The sequence below is a fragment of the Pogoniulus pusillus genome, chromosome 30 (assembly GCF_015220805.1).
Source record: "Pogoniulus pusillus isolate bPogPus1 chromosome 30, bPogPus1.pri, whole genome shotgun sequence".
Lineage (NCBI taxonomy): Eukaryota > Metazoa > Chordata > Aves > Piciformes > Lybiidae > Pogoniulus > Pogoniulus pusillus.
Genome location: NC_087293.1, coordinates 18,205,566 through 18,226,376, shown reverse-complemented (window position 1 = coordinate 18,226,376; position 20,811 = coordinate 18,205,566). Strand labels below are relative to the sequence as shown.

Here is a 20,811-nt window from a genome sequence, read left to right as displayed (position 1 = left end):
CCAGCGGGCAGCCCCTGCGCCAGCGGGCAGCCCCTGCGCCAGCGGGCAGCCCCTGCGCCAGCGGGCAGCCCCTGCGCCAGCGGGCAGCCCCTGCGGGGCCCCAGCCGGGCGGAGGGCAAGCGCAGAGCGGCACAGCGGCCGGCCTCAGGCAGAGCCCGCGCCTAGGCCCACTCTGTCGCGACTATGGCGCGGGATAGGGTGCGGAAGGGCAGATGGGAGAGACGAGAGCGGGACGTGGGCTCCTGTGGGGGGCAAAGCGTGGAGGTGAGAGGGGTCGCTGGGCCGCTGTATGGCCGATGGCGGGGCCGCCCTGCATGTGCGGGGGACTCCGCAGAGCCCCTGTGCTGGCCCCGTAGGGAGCATCGCTAGCCGAAACCTACCGGTGTCAAACGAAAAAGCGACAGCAGCGGTGCCGCGCTACAGCAGGTTGGGATGTTGGTCTCTATCCTTTCCTGTCACATGGCTGGTAATAGGATCCTTCATCTGCCACTCGGCACCTCGCCGGAGTGCAGTTACAGGACACATGCTGTAGGGCCTCAGCTTCCCGCACTTCGCGCTCTTCCCTGCCGTCCGGGACCACCTCTGCCCCTGGAGCGCTGGGGCAGCTGCCTGCCAGCGCGGTGCGGCCCACCGGCCGCTGCCCATGGAGCCCCCCGCCCTCGCCGCCGTCCTGGCCTTGTCAGGGCTGACGCTGAGCTGCTGCCGCGAGCCCGCTCTCTCCGGTGAGTGAAGCGCCGCGGGACGCCGGGAGCGGGGCGCGTTTGGGGCTGCTCGCCGATCTCGCAGGGCTGAGGGGCAAAGGAGCTGGGCACTCACTCCCCGAACTGCGATAATGCCCAGCTGGCGCGCAGCGGCTGCGGAAGAGTTCAACCGCCCGGCAGCACCTCTTCGAGGTCGCCGCGACAGCCCTTCCTGGTCGGTGCACGACTCGAAGCAGTCCTGCAAATGTGCAGGGGGTATTTTCGCGGGCTGTTTACAGCGTGTGTGTATTTGAATATCTCTCTCTGCTTGCTGAGCTGCGTGCTCGGAAAACTGCATGAAAGCAGGAGGTAAGGGGAAGGACATTGCCAAACAAGTTTGGTAGCTGCATCCGTAGAACAGAGGCGTCTGCAGGGAGTGTGAGGCGTGGGTGCAACCAGTGGCAGCAGGGCAGAATCGGGGCTTCAGAACCAAGAGTTTGCAGTGTGGCCGTCTCGCTTGAATGCAGCGTGCTTCCCCGGCACCTTATCAAGTACAGACTCTTCTGACCATTCTAGTTCTTAGCCAAGGAATCTGGAAAGCCTGAAGCTTCTTTACCTGTTACTGCGGTTTTTCGCTTAAAACTTCCCTGTACCCTTTTGTCCTCATCGCAGTCACTACTGATGATTTCAAGTACTGTATTTCTCATTTGAGAAACGTTTAGAACTGCTTTGCAAGATCTGAGGTGGCTGTTAGGGATAATCAGTGTCACAGATCAGATGCATTGTCCTCATGGATTTATGTTGCATATTCCAACTATTATTGTTCCTTATAACATAGCATTTCCTCTACTTTCTTTTGCCGTGAACAGATACTTGCTGATCAAGTGTTGTAGATGCATTTAATTATATTTGGAAAGTGCTTACTTTGGAAAGCCTTTCTTGGGGTGGGGAAAGTGCCTTTTAACAGAAAGAAAACTCGGAAGATAGGCTTCACAACTTCTCAGAAGTTATTTGAAAATATTGAGAGTATTTTCAGATAAGCCTGTTGAGAGCTGCCTAGAGCGGGACATAGCTAGACTATGTCTAACAGTTTGTCTGTGCCTAGTACCATTAGGACGTGTTTGGCGCTCACAGTAGTTTGCTTAAGTTGAGGAGTATCTTGTAAGGTTTCTGGGCAGAGCTGCAGACAGAACTGTGACCGTGTCCCTTGCAGCAAGCTGCATGATAGCAAGTGAAGGATAGATCCTAGGGTGAATGTTTGGTGCATAGGCTGTTGAGAGGATTCTACCTGTTTATGCACCTGTACTTCCTTTCTCTAGCCAACTTCTAACTGCATGCAGTGGGAACCACTAAAGCATACAGAGATATATGAACATGAGCAGCTGGGGCAGGGGAAGGAAAAAGGTATAACACCTCTGGATGAAGGGGTGACAAAGGAGAATGGATTTAGAAAGTAGTGTTGCTTGTGTGTCTGCTAAAGAATCTGGAAACAGGTCAAAACTACATTTCAGGGGCCTGTAATTTGTATAGCACATACAAAATCTGCAGCTGCTAATCTGCACAAACTGTACCTCGGGATCTCCTTGACCCTAGGTCCTGCAGGACTGAAGTGGATTCAGGTGGTACTTCAAGCTCTCGTAAGGTGGTTTGTCATATGGTATGTTTTTAATGCTTGTTCCTTTTTTGTCAGTTTTATGTCCCAAATTCATTATAAACTGCAGTTAAAATACAAACTGCATCATGCTGTCATTTGCTAAGTTAGGAGAGAAACTTTAACTTCTGGAGCTGCCTTTGGAAAAATTACTTGGATTGGCAGAATTAGAGTAACAGTTGGTTTTGTACATTTTACTGTGCTACTTCTCCGGAATGATTCTGTTTTGCTGTGTGGTAGACATCTAACAGTTTCTAATCTGAACACTGACATTTGTAGCACTCAAGCTGCGGTCAGACCACATTTCTTAGTCCGGAGAATCAGAAATAAGAAATGGGCAAAGAGATTTTGTAACATTAAAGGGTTGTCAGAATTTGGTGAGTTTTGTATTGCAAGGCCAAAGCAAAGTGGAATACTTCAGCAAATGTTAGTTTCTGTGAACAAATAATTTGCAGTAAGTTCTCGCTTCCAGTTTCTGTATTTGTGTTAATTAAATTTCCTCACCAGAAATGTATATGATTATCAATGTCTTTTTTCCTTTCTCTGCTTCCATTCTGCTTAGCAATACTGTATCACACCATGTCCTTGGTTTGCTTTCCAGCTGAGGCTGTCCTTTCAGGTGCTATTTAAGCCTTCTCTCGCAAACCTTGTATTGTTGTCTTTTCTGCCTTTGTCTTCCTGATTCAGAGAATGGTTCTACTTAGTATGCCTTAAGCAGTTGTCATGGCAATACCTGAAAAAGGCATTTCTATAACCAGACAGGTAGAACATGTAGTAGTCAGACACTTCAGCGTGTCATGCTTGTACATGCTTAGAGCATAACTCAAAATTTAGTTATGTGAATGGCTTAATGAGGATGGAGCCAAAGAAGTGGAAGGGAGGCAGCTGCAACATTGACATTTCTTTGTCATATCATGCCATAATGGTTGTGCAATTGACCACTCCCTCCATGTGCACAGAGGCTGTGGCCAATCCTGATAAAATTTCCAAAGGCATTCAATCTGCCCTGCTTGACAATGGAGAAACAGTTTTGGAAGTCACTAATAAAGCAAGCAAATGGGTGTGTTAAGGAACTGAGGTCTGATGTTGCCACGTCATTCAGTTCTATGTCCAGTGATAAAAGTCAAAAGATGAGCATGTTTGTGTCTTGCAGCTGAGACCAGCCAGCAACTGCAAAGCTATGGTTAATATAACATGCTTGTATTTTATGAATAAAAAGAAAGTAGGTACAAAATACATACTTCTAAGCATTGGAAGTAATGGTAACCACCTCTCATGCTCCTCAGCTAATTTGCCTGCTTCCAACATATTCCAAAAGGGTCTAGCAAATGAGATAGCTTTTTTTTTTTGTTTTTGCACAGAGTCAACAACAAACAAAACAAAAAAACCAGACAAAAACACCCACACAAAAACCCCAAACAAAGAAATGCTCTGCTCTCCACCCCCTCCTTCCCCCCCCAAAAAACAACAAACCACCAAAAAATCCCTAAACAAATCCATAAAGTGACGAGTGATGAAAAAGTGATTACATTGAAGGCTAGTAATCAAAGTTTCACAAGAATGGCAAGTTCACATATGTAAAATTCACACTGACAGCACAAGTGTAGAATTCCACATGTCTGTACAGTCCCAGGAAGGCACATTCTTACAGGAATGCTTAAGACAGATGCTTAAGTTGAGGCTTGATCAAATGTGAGGTGAGCATTCACTGTGGTTATTGTCTGGTTTGGACCAACCTGAGTAAGGCTCTAGTTCTGATTAGCAAAAATGTTTGCATTTGAGGGCTTTAATTATATGTGTGTATCTATGTGGCTGAACGAGAGATGTTTTTTAAATGCACGCAGAGTGCCCCTACACTGCGAAAGAGAAATGGTCAGCTAGCCATGTGCCCCCATAGCATCACATCAGATTTGTGATCACGTCTGATTTGCCAAATGGGGAGTTATTTTGTAGTGATTTTGAAAGTTGCAGTTTTAAACAAAGATAATTCTTTCTTTTCTTTTTTAATGTCAGCTGTTGTGGGGTTTTCTACAGTTAGAGCATAGACAAGATGGTTTTGATGAGGACTTATGTTAATATTAATTGAAGTAGTATTGAAATGTAAAAGTACTACACTGTTTTTTCACTTGGGCTAAACCAGCCTTTTACTTGCCAAAAGCATTTTTTTGGTATCATAACATAATCTGGAGTGAGGACTGTTCCTGGCCAATCATGGTGCAGTATGCAGATGGCCTGTTGGTTCACTCCGTGAAACTGCAGCTTCAAAGAAAACCAGCACACTGCTAAAAATATTTTTAATAATGACCACAGAAGCCATATTTGTGCCTTTGATCTCCTGAATCTTCTTCTGGTTTTAATCAGTGTTCCCACATGAAGAACTGTGGCAACCTATGATAATAGAATCCCTATTCACTTCCATAGGGAAACAAAACTGTTCTCATCTGATGAAGGTAATTTGGTGTTTCGCCCTTCCATCCATCGGCCCCTGCTTCTGTTACTGCTGGGGTATCTTGGCACCAGTAAAGTGGTTTCTGCCCTTTCCTCTGTGCATTGAAGTGCTTCTGCTGTCTAATTATACCCTTTCAATCAAATTAGAGACTGCAGCATCTGGTTAGTGCCTGTAACTGTTGCCATCTGCACCTAGATGCAGTGCTTTCATTTAAGGAGGCGTGTTTAAATTGCAATCTCTAGCAAGAACCAGACCAGCTTATGTTGAATGGAAATGGCTTTAAAGTCTTCTTAGAGCACTATGCAAGCACATGCATCAAGCAGGTGGTGCCTAGGCATTACTGAATCTGGTACCTTTACTTCTATATCTTTATATATGTTTAAGCACTTTCATGGCTTCTGAAAGGCTGAAAGAAAAACAAGTGAGAACTGAGCAAGCAGCTACAACATGCAGATTTGAGGAACCTTTGTTTCTTGTTTACAGAACAGCCTTGCAGAACATTTAATGTTCTGGCTATCACTATCACACCACTGTAATGAAACTCAAGATTTAAACAGCAGCCACTTTAAAAATCTGCAGATCAATAAAAGGTAAATCAAAAGAAAATCTCTCTTCTTGTTGAGCAGTAGCTAGGAGGATGATTTCTGTCCATGGTAGGCTAGTTTCTGTTTGATAAATGTTGGCAACCTTTAATCCCTCTGGCCACTAGTCCACAGTCCAAGTAGCCTTCAGAAAACAAAGTACCTTCCCTAAAACAAACAAAGAAGGCAAGTAACTACTTTTTGTTTTCCAGTGAAATAGCAATGAGTTTGTTTCAAAAGCTACGTACTTGCCCCAAATTTAAAAGAGTATTCTAAGAATTAATTTGAACCATCCTGAAACTTCCATCTCTTCAATCCTTGATTAGTAGTGTCACTAAATGTATGTCTTTGTGAAAACACAGATTTCAAAAAATGCTCAGAAGATTCGTCAGACTTCCCACTTGTCAGCTAGAAAAGGAAGAGTGTTTGAGAAGTAGATAGCTACTTTCTTTGCTTTTCATCTCACTTGTACGGGAAAGACTGCAGATTAAATTCAAATGTTTGTATTATTTCTGTCTACAGCAATGTGGCATGAAGTGAGAATTTCTCAGGTGAATGAGTCTCTTCCTATTAAGGATTTTAGAGATTAAAACTGGTATTTGGAAGCCCATCTTAGAAAATCATTGGGAGCCAGTGCAGACTCTGAAATGTCAGTGTTTTAATCTTCAGTGCTCCATTCAGTAAAAAAGTCAGACTATTATTTTCTGCACTACCTTAATTTTTCAAATTATCCTAAAGTGGCATCCATGTGGATTGCAGACAGCCATAGAGTCCCAAAGTAATGCATAAATGATCATCGTAAGGTCCCTACATTGAAGAAGAAACCAAGACAGATGGAAAAAATTTCTACTACAGCTGCTGTTTGATCTTCCAAATGTTGATCTGGCTCTAATAAAACTAGCTGAACCTGTATCACACACTGAGCATTCACTCAGAGTGGACAGCCGTCCCCATTCTGCTTTCTCTTTACAGCAGTCACCACTCAGTACAGATCTAGCCTCAATATTCATAAAAAAAAGTTACTTTTCTGTCAACCCTGACACCTGATGTGTTGAAAACAAACCAGCCCTGACAACATGCCACTGTGCCTGCTCTTTCACTAAGGCTCGTAAGCATGATCTTGAATGGGGCCTATTGGAACCTTCCAGCTTTTTGTGACTAGAACCACCATGGTGGTTCTGCCTCTGATCAGTTCTGTTTGCAGGCATCCACACGTAACAGTAGAAGCAACAGGGTCATTAGGTGTTTCATAGAATGAAATCATCACAGACACTGAATCATGGGTTTGACACAAAGCCTCTGATTCAGAAATCCAGCTGACTTAAAATCTTAGAAATATGAGATTTGAAACATCAGGATATGCATGGTCACAGCTTTCTCTGTGTCCTGTCTAAAACCCTCGTGATTTAGCATAGGTTTATGGTTGACAGGATAGTTTTAAACTGTCTTAGGTTCATGAACAGCAGCCACATGACATCTGTCAAGCACGGTGGCACTCTGATGCCTTCTGGGAAGCAGTTAGCTTTAGCCTCCATAAAGTGCCTCTTCTTCCCTTGCCATAGCCACATAGAGAGGACTTGGATATGGTACAAATTCTGTCATAGTACACCATATTCTTGCAGAACTTTATAGAATAAGGCTTTCTGAAATTCACTGAACTGGTATTAATTCCCATGAGTCACTGCTCCAATGTTAGATACCAAGTGAAGGGCTTTGTGACCTAAAGGGTAACTTGGGGTATCAACCAACATGAAGCAGTTGTGAGCTCCAGAAAAGGTAGTAGTTGTTGTTTTAATATTTTCCCCCTCCCTTCTACATGATCATAATCTACCCAAAAGAAATTGAGTAACTTGAGTAAGCCCAAGAGTTTTATCAGTAGTGTTCTGTCCACTCTTTTCTGACTGTTTCGTGCAGACAAACCTGACTGACCTTTCTTAACCTCACTTCTTCTCAGAATTATTGCACTGGTAGTGTAAGATGAAAAGGAGGATGAAAATCCAAACCTCCTCTTATCCAGAATCTCTTTGGACTTCTGCCTTTAAAGTACAGCCTACGAACTTGAAATGGAGAGGGCAGTACTTAGTCTGCATATGAGACATTCACTTTGCACTTTCAGCACACTGGAAATGCTAATTTCTTAGTGAGATGGTTAATGCAAGTGTCTTGGCTGTCCTACGGTGAAGCATGCCAAAACCTCTATGCGTGATAAATAGAAGAATTCAGCTGTTTACAGCCAAGATAGGTCTGTATCCATGTTACTAGTAATTGTATAGAGTGCCCTGCAAAATATTCCTCAGCTGATCTTGAAGCTGATTGTTCAGGGTAAAAGTACCTAGGAGTGATGACCTGAGGCTTAAATGCCACTATTTACTTGAAAAGATTGTACTCCAACTCTATGGCAACATTATTGCTAATCATTATGACATAAAATTTTTTAGCAAATTCCTTGTAACAAAAAAAGTTACTATTTAATTTGATAAGAGTTGCTAAATTCCATAAACCGCAGTTTTAATTTCTTTTTTTCTGGGATAATCAATGATTTTGTGTGATACCTCACTAGCTCTCCCCTTTCCACATCTAGAAGCTAACAAAGCCAGCGTAGCCTCACTGTAACTCAGCTGGCAAATTTTCCCCAAATCTCTTGGTAGTTCAGAAGAACACACAAGGCACTGTTACAGCTACCTTTTGTCTTGGGAACAAAAAGCTACAGCTCAGAGAAGGAAGAGAGCTCTCACTCTTTAACTCTTCCTTTCGTGCAGCATCCTTTAAGCACTAGTGCCATGAAGTTCGAAGAAAATCATTTAAAAAGGCAACAGCTGACATGAAAATGAAAAGCAGTTGCTACTGCAAGTTAGAGCATGGCCCAATCTTAGAAGATCCTACAATGGGCTGATGATAAATTTGGTTGAGTCCGTGTGCCAGATTACATTCAGGTATTGCAGCATTCCTTACGTTTCTATTTGTGCACACCATTTCTCCTTAGAAGCAAAAGAAGTCATAGCACTGAGCTGAAGTAGACATATTCTCTGCATGTGTTTGTCACTTCTCATAACTGCTTATTTGTATTATATATTCTTTTGTTTATCTGGTTTTCCTCTCTTCTGCCAAATTCATCAGCCTACAGTTTTCAGCTATGACATGGAAAAAAAAATTACATTAACCACAAATCAAGAGAGGTATTGAAGAAAGCTGCAGCACTGTGGTGTCTTTACTGTGAAGGTTTTTTTCATATGTTTATGCAACTATCTGTCATGGCCTGAATACTGTAAAATTCAGATTTGCTTTTTGAAGGAAATGTATGTAGCCCACCTACATGGCTAAGGCAGTCAGGTCAGTTATCGTAAGGAGGAGCACTGACTTGAAGCCTGGTTTTGTGTAGATAGCTTTCTATCCATGGATCATAGCAGAGACTTCATGGGCACAACCACACTGCTGTCATGACTGCATGGGCACTGAACCAATAGAATCAACCAGGTTGGAAGAGACCTCCAAGATCAGCAGTATACATTAAGGGCTGTGCAAACACTTCTTCTGTGTGCTTTCAGCAGCAGAATTTCATTTAATAGAAACTTTAACTTGCCTGGGCATGAAAATGTGTAGCCAAGGGAGAAAAATTCAGCTTTCATCTGCTGTGTAATAGAACTGCGAAATCATCATTATAATTGCACCATTCTGATATTCCTGAGTCCAGACTAAATTAATTTCAAAGACTTGGTTTTAATAATACATCTCCTCTTCTCTCACAGTATCTCCAAATACAAAAAAGCTGTTAATATCAGGATTTGAGCTGAGGGTGAGTTATTTTTTTCCCCTCTTCCAACTGCAGCCACACAGGTATTTGTAGCTTTGTTTTGTAAGGTACATCTCATGAGGGATACCTATGATGAGCATACTCTGCTTAAGAGCACTCTTCTTTTTCCTTAGGGCAGTAAAATTTCTCTGTGACTGTTGCATGGTTTCTACAGAGAATATTATCATACAAAACAGAAGGTTGCACAGCCTGCAGTTAGTAGGAAGCATTTGTGACTTTCCCAGCAGTGCCACTCAATACAAGGAAACATTTAGTGCGGTTTTAAGTCTGTCATGGACTGTTGTAGTTTACTATTATTTAAAAATAAATGATGATAAACAGTCCCAATTATTAATTGTAAACAGGATGGATTTTTTTTATGGTGCACTGATTGTAATGACTACTTCCGAAAGGTATCACAGATTCACAGAATTGTTGAGATTAGAATTGACCTCTGAAGGTCATCTTGTTCAAGCCCCATGCTCAAGCACCATCATCTAAAGTGGGTTGCTCAGAATCATCTCCAGATGTTTTTTTTAATATCTCCAAGGATGGAGATTCTACAACCTCTCTGGTCAAACTGTTCCCATCCTTTCTCACGCTCACAGTGCATAATTTAATCAGCAACATTTTGTATTTTTAGTAAAGGTAACATTGGTCATGTGTGTGAACGTTTATTTGCTCAGAAGATTTTGTTAATATGACACAGCAAAGCCAGGCAACGTGAGATTTGTCATTTAGCTGAGAGGGCAATAGAGCATTTAATGACTCTGCTTTCATTTCTAACTTGCTGAGCATTAGAAAGATAGGAAAACAAAGATGAATGGGAGAAAATATGAACAAGGCAGAAGAATAAGATAGAGAAGAATACCTGCAAGTTTTAACCAGAAAATATAAATGCTTTAGTAGCAAGTCACAGTATCTGGAGCCAAGGAGGAGGTCCCTTTCTAAGGCAATTGAGGCCAGAGGAAAAAATGCTTAATAATTTTTCTCAATGGGGTTGTAAATGTTGGTGAGATCCATGCCTACATGCTTCCACTTTTTAAAAGTGCTGATACTCACAGCTTTAGTTACAGTGGCATGAGATTTTGTGTAGTAAGTTAGTAAAAATTATCAAGTTACAGATTCATCCTGATGAGTGATACACAAGGAAAACAGTGCAATTCAGGAAATAGTCATAAAATGCATGTTAATTCTGTTAACCACTCTTCAGACATAACTGCTTTGTACATTGTTTAGTAAAGTAATGAAATCATAATCTCTTCAATAGATGTTTGACTGAGAGAAAACTTAAATCCCAGACAGCATCTTTAGGTGCCTGAACAATACAAGAAACAAGTTAGTGAAAGGAAACCTGGTCTCTTGGGGATGAGGTGGCATGTGAGGGGAGAACCCAGCACTAAACCTACAGACATTCTTCCTGTTTTTCCATTTCCGTTTCTTCCCAGAATGTTACACTGCAAATGGGGCTGACTATCGCGGCACTCAGAACCAGACCTCCCAGTATGCAGGGAAACCCTGTCTTTTTTGGAATGAGACCTTTGAGCACCCTTATAATACTTTGAAATATCCCAATGGGGAGGGAGGGCTTGGAGAGCATAACTACTGCAGGTAAGAAATATCTTGTTGCTTCTAACGTTGCCTGTAAAATGAATGTTTCTTTGAACAGTTGACACAACATGGAGAAACTTCCTATCACACAGGGAGGATTGTCGGAATGGTGGATATCTAACAGGTTTTGTTTTATCCTCTAATCAGTACCCTGGGTCTACAAGCACTGTTAATGGAATAACTTTTTCTATGCAACTCTTACCCATATCATATATCCAATCTGTAATTTCCCAAAACAGAGAAAGACTATAGATTGCTTATATGAGACCTCCAAGATCATTCAGTCCAACCTATCCCCCAGTCCTATCCAGTCAAGTTTTTATGTCCATCTATGCTTACCGTGGAAAAAGGTAGATATGATAGATGCATTCCTTAGTGATAATTGTGACCTCATCTAGGATGCCTATAAAGATGAGTGGTGTCACTTACTAATGGTGACAGAGATGTTTAGAAAAAGACATTGAGAAATTAATTACCTGGGGAAAGCAAGGAAAACTTTAATGACTCCTCCCCGAGGAGTTTCAAACCATGTCTCACTTCTCCTGGAAGATGCTTTTACTTGCCACCTTCACATTGAAACCATTCCACTGTAAACATTATATATAAGGATGAGTCAAAATTAATACACAGGAGTTCAGCAAAATTGCTGTGTTGTGAACACAGGAGCCTGGTTCTTGACTCAAGAACTTCTCTGTATTTAATCAGACCTGGACAGAATATGACAGAGACAGCCAGTTAATGGGGAGACAGTAAGAAAATTCAAAAAGAGGTCTCATGACATGCAGCAGACACATGAGCACACTGATGAAAGGAGTAGGTGGCATTTTCAGAGTATATGATGACTCAGAACAGTATTTCTCATTGAGAAATGTTGGGGAAGGACAGAGAAGAAGACAACTTACTTGCTCCAAGGTAATACTGCTCAATGTATTGCACTGGTGGACTGTTCTCAGCAACAGGAGAAAGCAGTATTGCCATGTTTTGAATTGACTCTCTTTTGAATCATTTCAGCATCTTACAGGAGCAAATTAAAACACACAACCAACAAGAGAAACTCCATAGAAGTTGAGCATTCTCTTTAGAAAATGGCCTGGAGACTATATAAACGCATCGAACTGTCTAGTTTCGGACTGGCATGTAAGCACTGGAAGGACTTTCCCCATCAAAAACATTTCATACCAACTTTACATACTTCCTCAGCCCAAGAGCAAATGCACAACAATTTTATTGACATCAGGAGCAATGGATAGAAGCTTCAGCACAGGAGTTTCCACCTCAACACAAGGGGGAACTTCTTTACTATAAGGGTTCCAGAGCACAGGCTCCCCAGCGAGATTGTGGAGTCTCCTCCTCCGGAGACCTTCAAGGCCTGTCTGGATATGTTCATCTGTGACCTGAGCTAGATTGTCTGGTCCTGCTCTGGCAGAGGGGTTGATCTTGATGATCTCTTCGAGTCCCTTCCAATCCCTGACATCCTGGGATCCTGTGACGTGTAGAGAGTTGTCTCTCCAAGTACTCATGCTAATCTAGAGCTATAAAATCTCCTTTGATACAAGTACCAGAATCAAGAGCATAACTTTGTTTCTCTGTGGCAATATTGTAGATAGACTATCTACAGGGTCTTACTTTTGGCTGTCATCTCTGGCTAATCTTTAACTTTTGGCACAAATCAACCCATGCACGAGCTATGCAAAAATATGCAACACCAAATGAATGCTTATTCTAAAGTAACCCTTACTAGAATATCACTTTGCAAATGATAATTAGGTGTTACAAGGAGCAAGATGCCTGTAATCTTGTATAGAAGCCTGAGAAATGGCTTGATTACCAAACACATCTTTTTAACATCAATCTGCTAGGTGTAGACTATCCTGTTTGAGATGGAGTTTGACTTGGCCCAGGAATATTGTCGCAGATGTATGGAAGGATGGTTAAGCTCTTCCTCTGCTTTTCTTTTCCTTGGCCCCAATCAACAAGTTGATCTTCCCTCCTCCGAGGCAACACACATCTTACAAAGCTTTTTTTTAAAGGCATAATACACTGCTCTGAGGCTGAAGTTTAGGCACAACATTTGAATAATCTAATTTTACGCTAAAGAATTAATCAGAAGCATGTTATCTCTCCATGGGTGGTCCTTACTTGGAATACTTTGTTTGCAGCAAGACACCCTGGTAAGATGGAAATGCCTCATAATGTTCCACGTTTTGGCCATAACAAAATTAGGCAGACCACAGGTTTTGGAAATTTTGAAAGACACTCAACTGTTTTGCATCTGTACAGACTTCTGAGGTTCAAGGCAAAGTTTTCTACAGACATTCATTACACTTCTCTGCAATTTCATTGCATTTTAAGGCATTTTTATGTAGAATACCATTACCATGATTCAGTTGCACATACCTTGTTTCTGCCCTGCAGGTGTCAATGCAGAATATTCTGTACCTGTAAAAAGAAGGAAAACTGTGTTATTTTGAGTACAGACGTCTTGATTTTAGTCTTATATGTTCTTTACCCACTGGAAGCTCTGTCATTACACCCAAATTCCTAGCACAGCAATCTTAGTCTTTCCTTGTCCGCTACTTTTGCTAGTTCATTTGAAAGCCTAACTGACAGCATTTCAGTCAGCTAATTCACTGCCTTTGGTGTTTGCTTGTCTGACAAAAAAATATTCCCAGCAGTTCTAAGGCTGGATCTGCCACAGAGAGTTGATAATATGTCCGAATGATTACATGCAGCTGAACCGACACTTCTGAGTCTCATTAATAGAATTAATGACAAAGTACATGATAAAAAGATTACAGTTGGCCAAAAAAAGACCATATTTCAACCAGACTGTCCAAAATAACAGTTTGTTTTCTTAAATTGATCTGTTTGTTGTGAAGGTTTTTTTCAAAGTGGTCTGAGAAAAAGCTTTTAAATAACCTAGTGATTAATTAGGTATGCATTTGTAAGTGGTGCTACGCAACAGCAAAGACTAATCATGAGAGTGAATAACCAGAAAATCACATAAGGACGTATATCACCCCTCGGTGTTTCAGACCGCTGGAACACATGTGTTCACCTTGCCTGAAGAAGAAAAGACCTCAGTCTTTCCTAGTTTTTGCCATCTCATACTTACAGAAAGTTGAGGTCTGGACTATTTTGTACGAAAGCAAAAATCAAATTTAGGAGTCTGAGGAACCTGTAGATGGGATGTGGGGATAAAAAGTTTCCTCTCTCTTAGTACTGTCCAGAAATATCTCTGCACCTTTAGACTTAAAAAGAAGCTAAGTTTTAGAGAGTGCTAGCGTTTTATGCTGGCCAGGTCCTGTAATGACTCAAGTTATCTGACCCTCTTGGCCACTTTTGCATTTTTCTTGCTACGTAAGTCCAACAGGTTAAATATTCGATAGATATTAGAGCAAAAGTAGTAACAACGCTAAAGCTTAATAAGATTTATTTTTATGTAGATTTTGAAACTATTTGATGACTTTTCACTCAGTCGCTTATCTTTCTTTCAGGAACCCTGATGGAGATGTCAGCCCATGGTGCTACATTGCAGAGCATGAGGATGGAATATATTGGAAGTACTGTGAGATTCCATCCTGCCGAAGTAAGAGCACCATGCCATTTTTTAGGCCTGCATCTCTCCTGAGCAGACAGTGGCAGTTACAAAGCAGTGGGTAGTGATTTTCCAACAGAAACTAGAATCGAGCAAATCATCTTACTTTCATTTGCAGACCAAGTAATATTTTTAATGGGTCTCTAGAGTTAATGATAAGCTCACTGAGCTGTTTCTTCACTGCTGTCCTTTTCATCTTGTCTTAGAATTACTGGATTTTTTTGTTTACAAGTAATCACAGAGTGCCACTGAAAACTTACGAAGTACTGCTAGTTTTTTGAATCCATAGAAATATGTCATTTGTGTGTTAAATTGGAGGACAAAAATGGAAAGGAAATGTAAAAGGTACATGTGTCCCTCATTTGCAACTTAGCTCATAAACCAGACGGCCTTAGTTTACTGTGTGTAACGCATCATGTACAGAATTGCTCAGAAGAAATAAAGACAGTATGAGAGTACATAGGGGAAAGGTGGCTACTTGTTTGGTACAGGGAAGCTCTGGGCTAACATTCTGTTCCTTGCAAGTGCATGTTCTTAGCATTGCTCTGAAACTACAAACTGGGCTTCGATATTTTGGGTTTTTTTAACAGATAATTCATAAGCTATTTATCTGAAGTGTCTTTCCAATATTTGATATTTAAAATGTATTATATTACTTTGTGCAAAATATGGAAGTTTTGTCCTGATTTGTATCAATATGCTACAAAATTTTTGTTCTAAGAAGCGTATTCTTTAAAATATGCCTAAATATTAAAAAGAGATTCAGTTCTGCAAGCTAACTAGCAACCAGAACTACGTATTTTAAGCCTAATTATCCATGCCTTTACTTGCTTTCCAAATGGTTTCCATGCAAGTACTCTGTTCCTGAGGTACCTTATGCAGAGACTGTTACATAGCAGAGCAGCTGTCTTTAGGTTTGTTTTTTTTATTAGAAGCAAGTACATTTTGATTGAAGTTAAGAACAAAACCAAACAAAGAAAAATTAATCAAAAGTTAGTTTTACTTTTTCACAGCTTGCTTTATTTATGAATGCAAGCAAATGATGCACAGCTTCAGGCAAGGCAAACAAGTACATAAGTGTAACCTTAAACAAAGTCAGTTAACTTACCTAGTCTAATTTAAATAACACCAAACTATGCAACACTGCAATACTCATTGTTCAGAGGACATCTTACTCTTAATTTTCTAATATACACTAGCTTCTATTTAGGAAGCATGACCCTCCTAATTAAGAAATATAGCTTGGTCTAAAATGAAAGAATCTGCATTTTCTTTAAAGACCACAGATGTTAACAGATCTCTGGATGTGGCACCAGCAAAAAAGCTGAAAGGCAAATTCTCTCCACTCCATTTGTTCTACACAAAGGATCCTTTTTAAACAGCTTCACTCATTTTCTCTGTGGTGGGGAGCAGAGGATTTAAACTTGGACACTTACTTGCACAGATAGTGCAGACTTAGATTTACAAAATGTCCTTTTGACCAGTAGCAGCTGCTTCAAGCATTGCACTGAAACTGGATACTAGAAAAAGGAATTGCAGCAATTTAGAACAAACTGTACATTGCAGACCCTTCCAAGCCTTAATACAAACCTCATGGTTTGTGAAGCTCTGGAAGTAAAGAAAGACTTTTGTTCTTTACCAGATTTTGTGTTTTCAGTAAGCATGATGCTAAATCACAGGACAATCAAGACCAACTTGTGAAGCGTGTAATAAAGGATATAGTTTTGTCATTGCGCAAGAAAAAAACCTGTGTAAAGAAATCCTATTTAAATTCTTAGAAAAGTAAAAATGTCTTATATAAGCTTCATTTCTGCAATTATATTTACTACTAGAATAGACAAGTATCTGGAGCATAATTTACCTATAAACTATACCCACGTAATACTGCCACAATGCCAGAAACATGAAGCATCTTGATTGCCTGGAGAGATTTGCATGCAGTGATTCACTGTAACGGTAATTAGGAATCTACACTTAAGTATTTTTCATTATGATGATGATTTCACATGATTATATCATGTGTCTTGTTCACTAATATTTATGTGTAACACTAAATGGTTCGTTCAGAAATGTGTTCTAGTATGCTGCATGTGTAAACACGCTACAGAGAGCTGAGCTGTTAGGTGAGGATGGATAGGCGTAATGACAGAAGACAGGAGCACTTAGCCCAGCAAAAAGCTAGTTTTCTTTGCCTCCCTCTCCTCTTCATAATGGCTTGTCTGCTGAGCAGACTGGAATGGACATAAAGTTAAAGGCAAGAAGGCAGCACGAGTCCTGAGAGAACATGTGCATCTCATGGGGAGAATTCAGAACTTAATGCTTCAGGTGGTTTGTTTGCAATGATGCAGCTATTCCTGACTCTTTTTTGACTTTTTTTAATGAGGTTAGGCTGAAATTCAAAAGAAATAACAACTTAGACTCCAAAAAGGTAAAAGAAAGAAATGCCTGCTGTCCCACTTAGCTGCATTGCCATGTTTGTGGCCTGTGTGAGCCTCTTACCATAAACAGATTTCATTACTGGAATAATTATTTCTGATGTACCTGTATGTCATGTAATAAATTCGACTGAAATATCGATGAAGTGTTACTTGGCAGAGCCGGAGCTGTAGTGATCACTCTCTAAAGCTGCCCTGTATACATTTTAACACCAGATCAAAGGGTGTGTCTCATGCTACGTGGAAGGACTCATAGGAGCATATTACCACCGCAAAATGCCAGGAGGCTCTTGAGAAACAGCTAGATGAGCATAGCTGGAACATGTGTTCGAGCTCAAAACTGGACATAACAGTCTTCATGTGGTCCTAACAAGTGTTGAGTAGAGGATCTATCACTTCCCGTGACCTCCAGCTGCACTCATTTTAATACAGGCCTGTTGTCCTGCTTTGCTGCACGCTCTGGGCTCATGTTCAGCTCCCAGTTTGTTGGCATCTCCAGGGTCTTTTCTGCAGTGCTGCTGACATACAGAGATGTACACTGGTTTGTGTTAGATTTTTGTTGAGTGGCTCTCTATACATACATCTTGATTCAGTTTAATACAGGAGGAATGAGAAGCAGTGTGCCCAGGTGGGCAGCAGAGCCAATGGCATCCTGGCCTGGTTCAGGAGCAGTGTGGCCAGCAGGACAAGGGAGGTTCTTCTGCCCCTGTGCTCAGCACTGCTCAGGCCACCCCTGGAGTGCTGTGTCCAGTTGTGGGCTCCTCAATTCAAGAGAGATGTTGAGGTGCTGGAAGGTGCCCAGAGAAGGGCAGCAAGGCTGGGGAGGGGCCTGGAGCACAGCCCTGTGAGGAGAGGCTGAGGGAGCTGGGGGTGTGCAGCCTGCAGAAGAGGAGGCTCAGGGCAGAGCTCATTGCTGTCTGCAGCTCCCTGAATGGAGGTTGTAGCCAGGTGGGGTTGGGCTCTGCTGCCAGGCACCCAGGGACAGAACGAGAGGACAGTCTTAAGTTGTGTCAGGGGAGGTCTAGGCTGGATGTTAGGAGGAAGTTGTTGGCAGAGAGAGTGACTGGTATTGGAATGGGCTGCCCTGGAGGTGTTCAAGAAAAGACTGAATGAGGCACTTAGTGCCATGGTCTGGTTGATTGGATAGGGCTGGGTGATACGTTGGACTGGATGAGCTTGGAGGTCTCTTCCCACCCGGTTGATTTAATGATTCTATTCTATGATTCTAATATGCCAAAAATATCATTGCAAAAGAAGTAATTTGTGATCACCATCAATCTGATACACAAGTAGTGTCATAAAAGACATTTTCAAACTACTTGGTCTAGTTTCTTAGCATGGAACATAACTGTGACTGTCATTCTGTGATAGTGGAGTGCTAATTTTCTGGAGGCAAGGTCGAAGGGTCTCACCAATAAAGCTATTTAAATAAAACAAAAGTGTTTTTAGGAAATCTCAGGTCTCCTAGAAAAATAAGCTAGGTAGGTTAAGGCTTCCTAGAAGCCATTTGAGAACAGCGAAGTGGCTCAGTGTACAAAATACCTGAGCTCTCTGAGTTATCTGCCCAGCTGCGCTCAGCTGGGGTGGGGCTGCAAATGGGGATTTCCAAAGGTATGTTAAATCAGGCCGTAACTTGCAGTCTCAGTACTCATATGCATGTTGCTTTAGGGCACATCAAAGCCATAGCTCCATGCAAGCATCTGTAATGGAAATTGTATCGTTTTTAGAAAACAAAGTATTTTATGAACAATATTTGAAGCAACATTACTTAATTTTTTAAAATGTATATATTAATTTCATTCATAACTTGATTAATTCTTCATTATATTGCTGTAGTCATCCTCTTAAAGAGTATGACCATACACACACCAGTGTTACTTGGTGGTCACCAATAGATATGCTCTTCCTCAAGATAAGAAAGCTACTGTAGAGAGCACAGGCTTAAGTGGGAGCAAGTTCTCAGAACTGTTAACTCTTCCAGATGTCAGGATCATTCAGATTTTAATGGTAAGATGACATCAGTTTGCATGCTCAGTATATAATTTTCCAGAAGGACAGGGGCAAGATCATCTTTGTCAGAATTAGACAAATAGAAGTTCTGGGTTCAAGGCATTTTTCAATGGCTGCTGCACATGGACATGCATGAGAAATCCCAGAAATGTGCCTTGCAGAATCCATTTAAGAAATACTGGCAAGCCTGCTGTACAGGACCACATCATTGCAATCCTGTTGTACTTATGTGAAAGTGTAATAGTACAGAAGCAGTTGATTAGCACACAGGTTATCCGATCAGAGAGAAGAGCCACCTGTGTGAGAGATGATTAGTCTGGGAGCTAACCCATGTGCTGTCAGGCATTAGAGCTGCGAAAGTCCCAAACTGAGCACTGCCTCCCAAGAAAACCCAGTTGGTAAGGCAAAACCCTGACATAGTGCTGTGCCACAATAAAAGCGATCTCAGGGTTTACTGAGCACTGAAATAACCAATGCCTGAATAAATACAATTCATATAATTTTCTGGGCACTTCACACGTTGTGCAGAGCTGTGGAGATTAGGTGGGCATAAAAATAAAATCCTTGCTGCTCTGCCAGAGGGATAAAAATCATCTGACAACAGAGCTGGCAATAGATTTAATTCCATGAGTGTGAGCAGATACGGTAAGTAGGCAAGGGGTAGTTTCATGCCATAAACACAGCCCTGTATTGTATGCCACATCCTCTTTCCAGTAGTCATGGCTAAATGCCAGTGCTTTGATGAAAAGCGCAAAACCAAAGCAGAGAACAAAATATATGCACTGAAGGGAGAAAATTTTCTGGCCTCTCATAGTGACCATGGAGCCTCGCCATTGTATCGTAGAATATAAGTAGATGTTTCTTTAAAAAGGTAACACTGCTCATTTTGAATCTGTACATACCATAAAGTATGATACATAGAATTTGTATCAGAATTCATGTTTTAAAGACAAGAAAATTGCCTTATGTAAGTCTGTAGTCTGACTTGCCAGGCCCTATCCTAAAATGGTTTAGGTTCCCTGTTGAGAAAGCTTTCAGAATATTTTTTGAAGATCAGACAGAAATTATATTGTTTAATTTACATTGTTAGAATATTCATGACTGTGGCCAAGAAAACCTCTGAATCCACTTGATGCCTTTTGAGGCTTTTGTCTCTATTGAGAGAAACTAATCAGGTATTTTTCTTGTCTGTATTGCTGCAGCTTACTAAAACCAATTGCAGAGTACTGCAAGTATATTGCTAAGAAGATTTGATGCTGTTTCACCATCTGTCATTTATCCCTGGGCATGTTTGTAAAAGTATGTCAAGGATGTAGCATAAAGTAACATTTCCCATACTGCAAAACCAAGACAAGAACATGGAGATAACTGCTTAGCAACCAGGTAGTGCATAGAGTGGCCTGCGTGTGGGTGTTTGTAGGCACACCTTTAGAATGACTGTTTTCTGTTATGCTTGCCAGTGCCAGGGAATCTAGGGTGCTACAAGGACCATGGGGAGCCACCACCTTTGACTGGTGCCAGCGAGACCTCCAATAAGCTGACTATTCAAACGTGCATCAGTTCCTGCCGAAGTCAACAATTTAAGGTGATTTCTTTGACATACATAAACAAAATATTTTCAAAGACTAAAGATGGCAATATGCTGAGAGCTCTCTAGCACGTTTCTTCCCCCTCCACAGCTTTGTTTGTTGTTTTTTTTTTTTAAACCTTTAGTAGATCTAAGGTGATTTTACTCCCAGTCCAAGGGACCTAGCGCTCTCTCTGTGTTCAGAAGCAGTCTGGGCAGATGAGCAATTACTGATGCCAGGAGAAACTCTGCTTGTTTACTACAGTTATGAGTGATAAGGTGAACTAATTGCCCTCCATTCCATGTCCTTCACTAGTCTTGTGAAGCGTCCTGACAGCTCAGACAAAAACTGTTTGTGGTGGGGCTGCTGACTGATCATACTCCTCCAACACAAACAAACACACACACACACACACTCTCTGCTGGCGGCATTTTTGCT

At 41.4% G+C, this 20,811-nt stretch overlaps 1 protein-coding gene across 3 annotated transcripts in view; it reads left to right on the top strand.

The window, feature by feature from the left end:
• The first annotated feature begins 20 nt into the window (after positions 1–20).
• The window catches only part of KREMEN1 (kringle containing transmembrane protein 1), a 32,633-nt gene continuing 11,842 nt past the window's right edge, over positions 21–20,811 (top strand). For 2 of the 3 annotated variants that reach the window (XM_064168776.1, XM_064168775.1), the window contains exons 1-4: positions 21–722; positions 10,600–10,762; positions 14,260–14,351; positions 20,266–20,390. In XM_064168776.1, the coding sequence (XP_064024846.1) occupies positions 644–722; positions 10,600–10,762; positions 14,260–14,351; positions 20,266–20,390 (459 nt within the window). In that variant the 5' untranslated portion in view covers positions 21–643. Of the gene's footprint in view, positions 723–10,599; positions 10,763–11,796; positions 11,900–14,259; positions 14,352–20,265; positions 20,391–20,811 lie in introns of those variants that run through there. The other variant, XM_064168777.1, reaches the window with a different exon arrangement.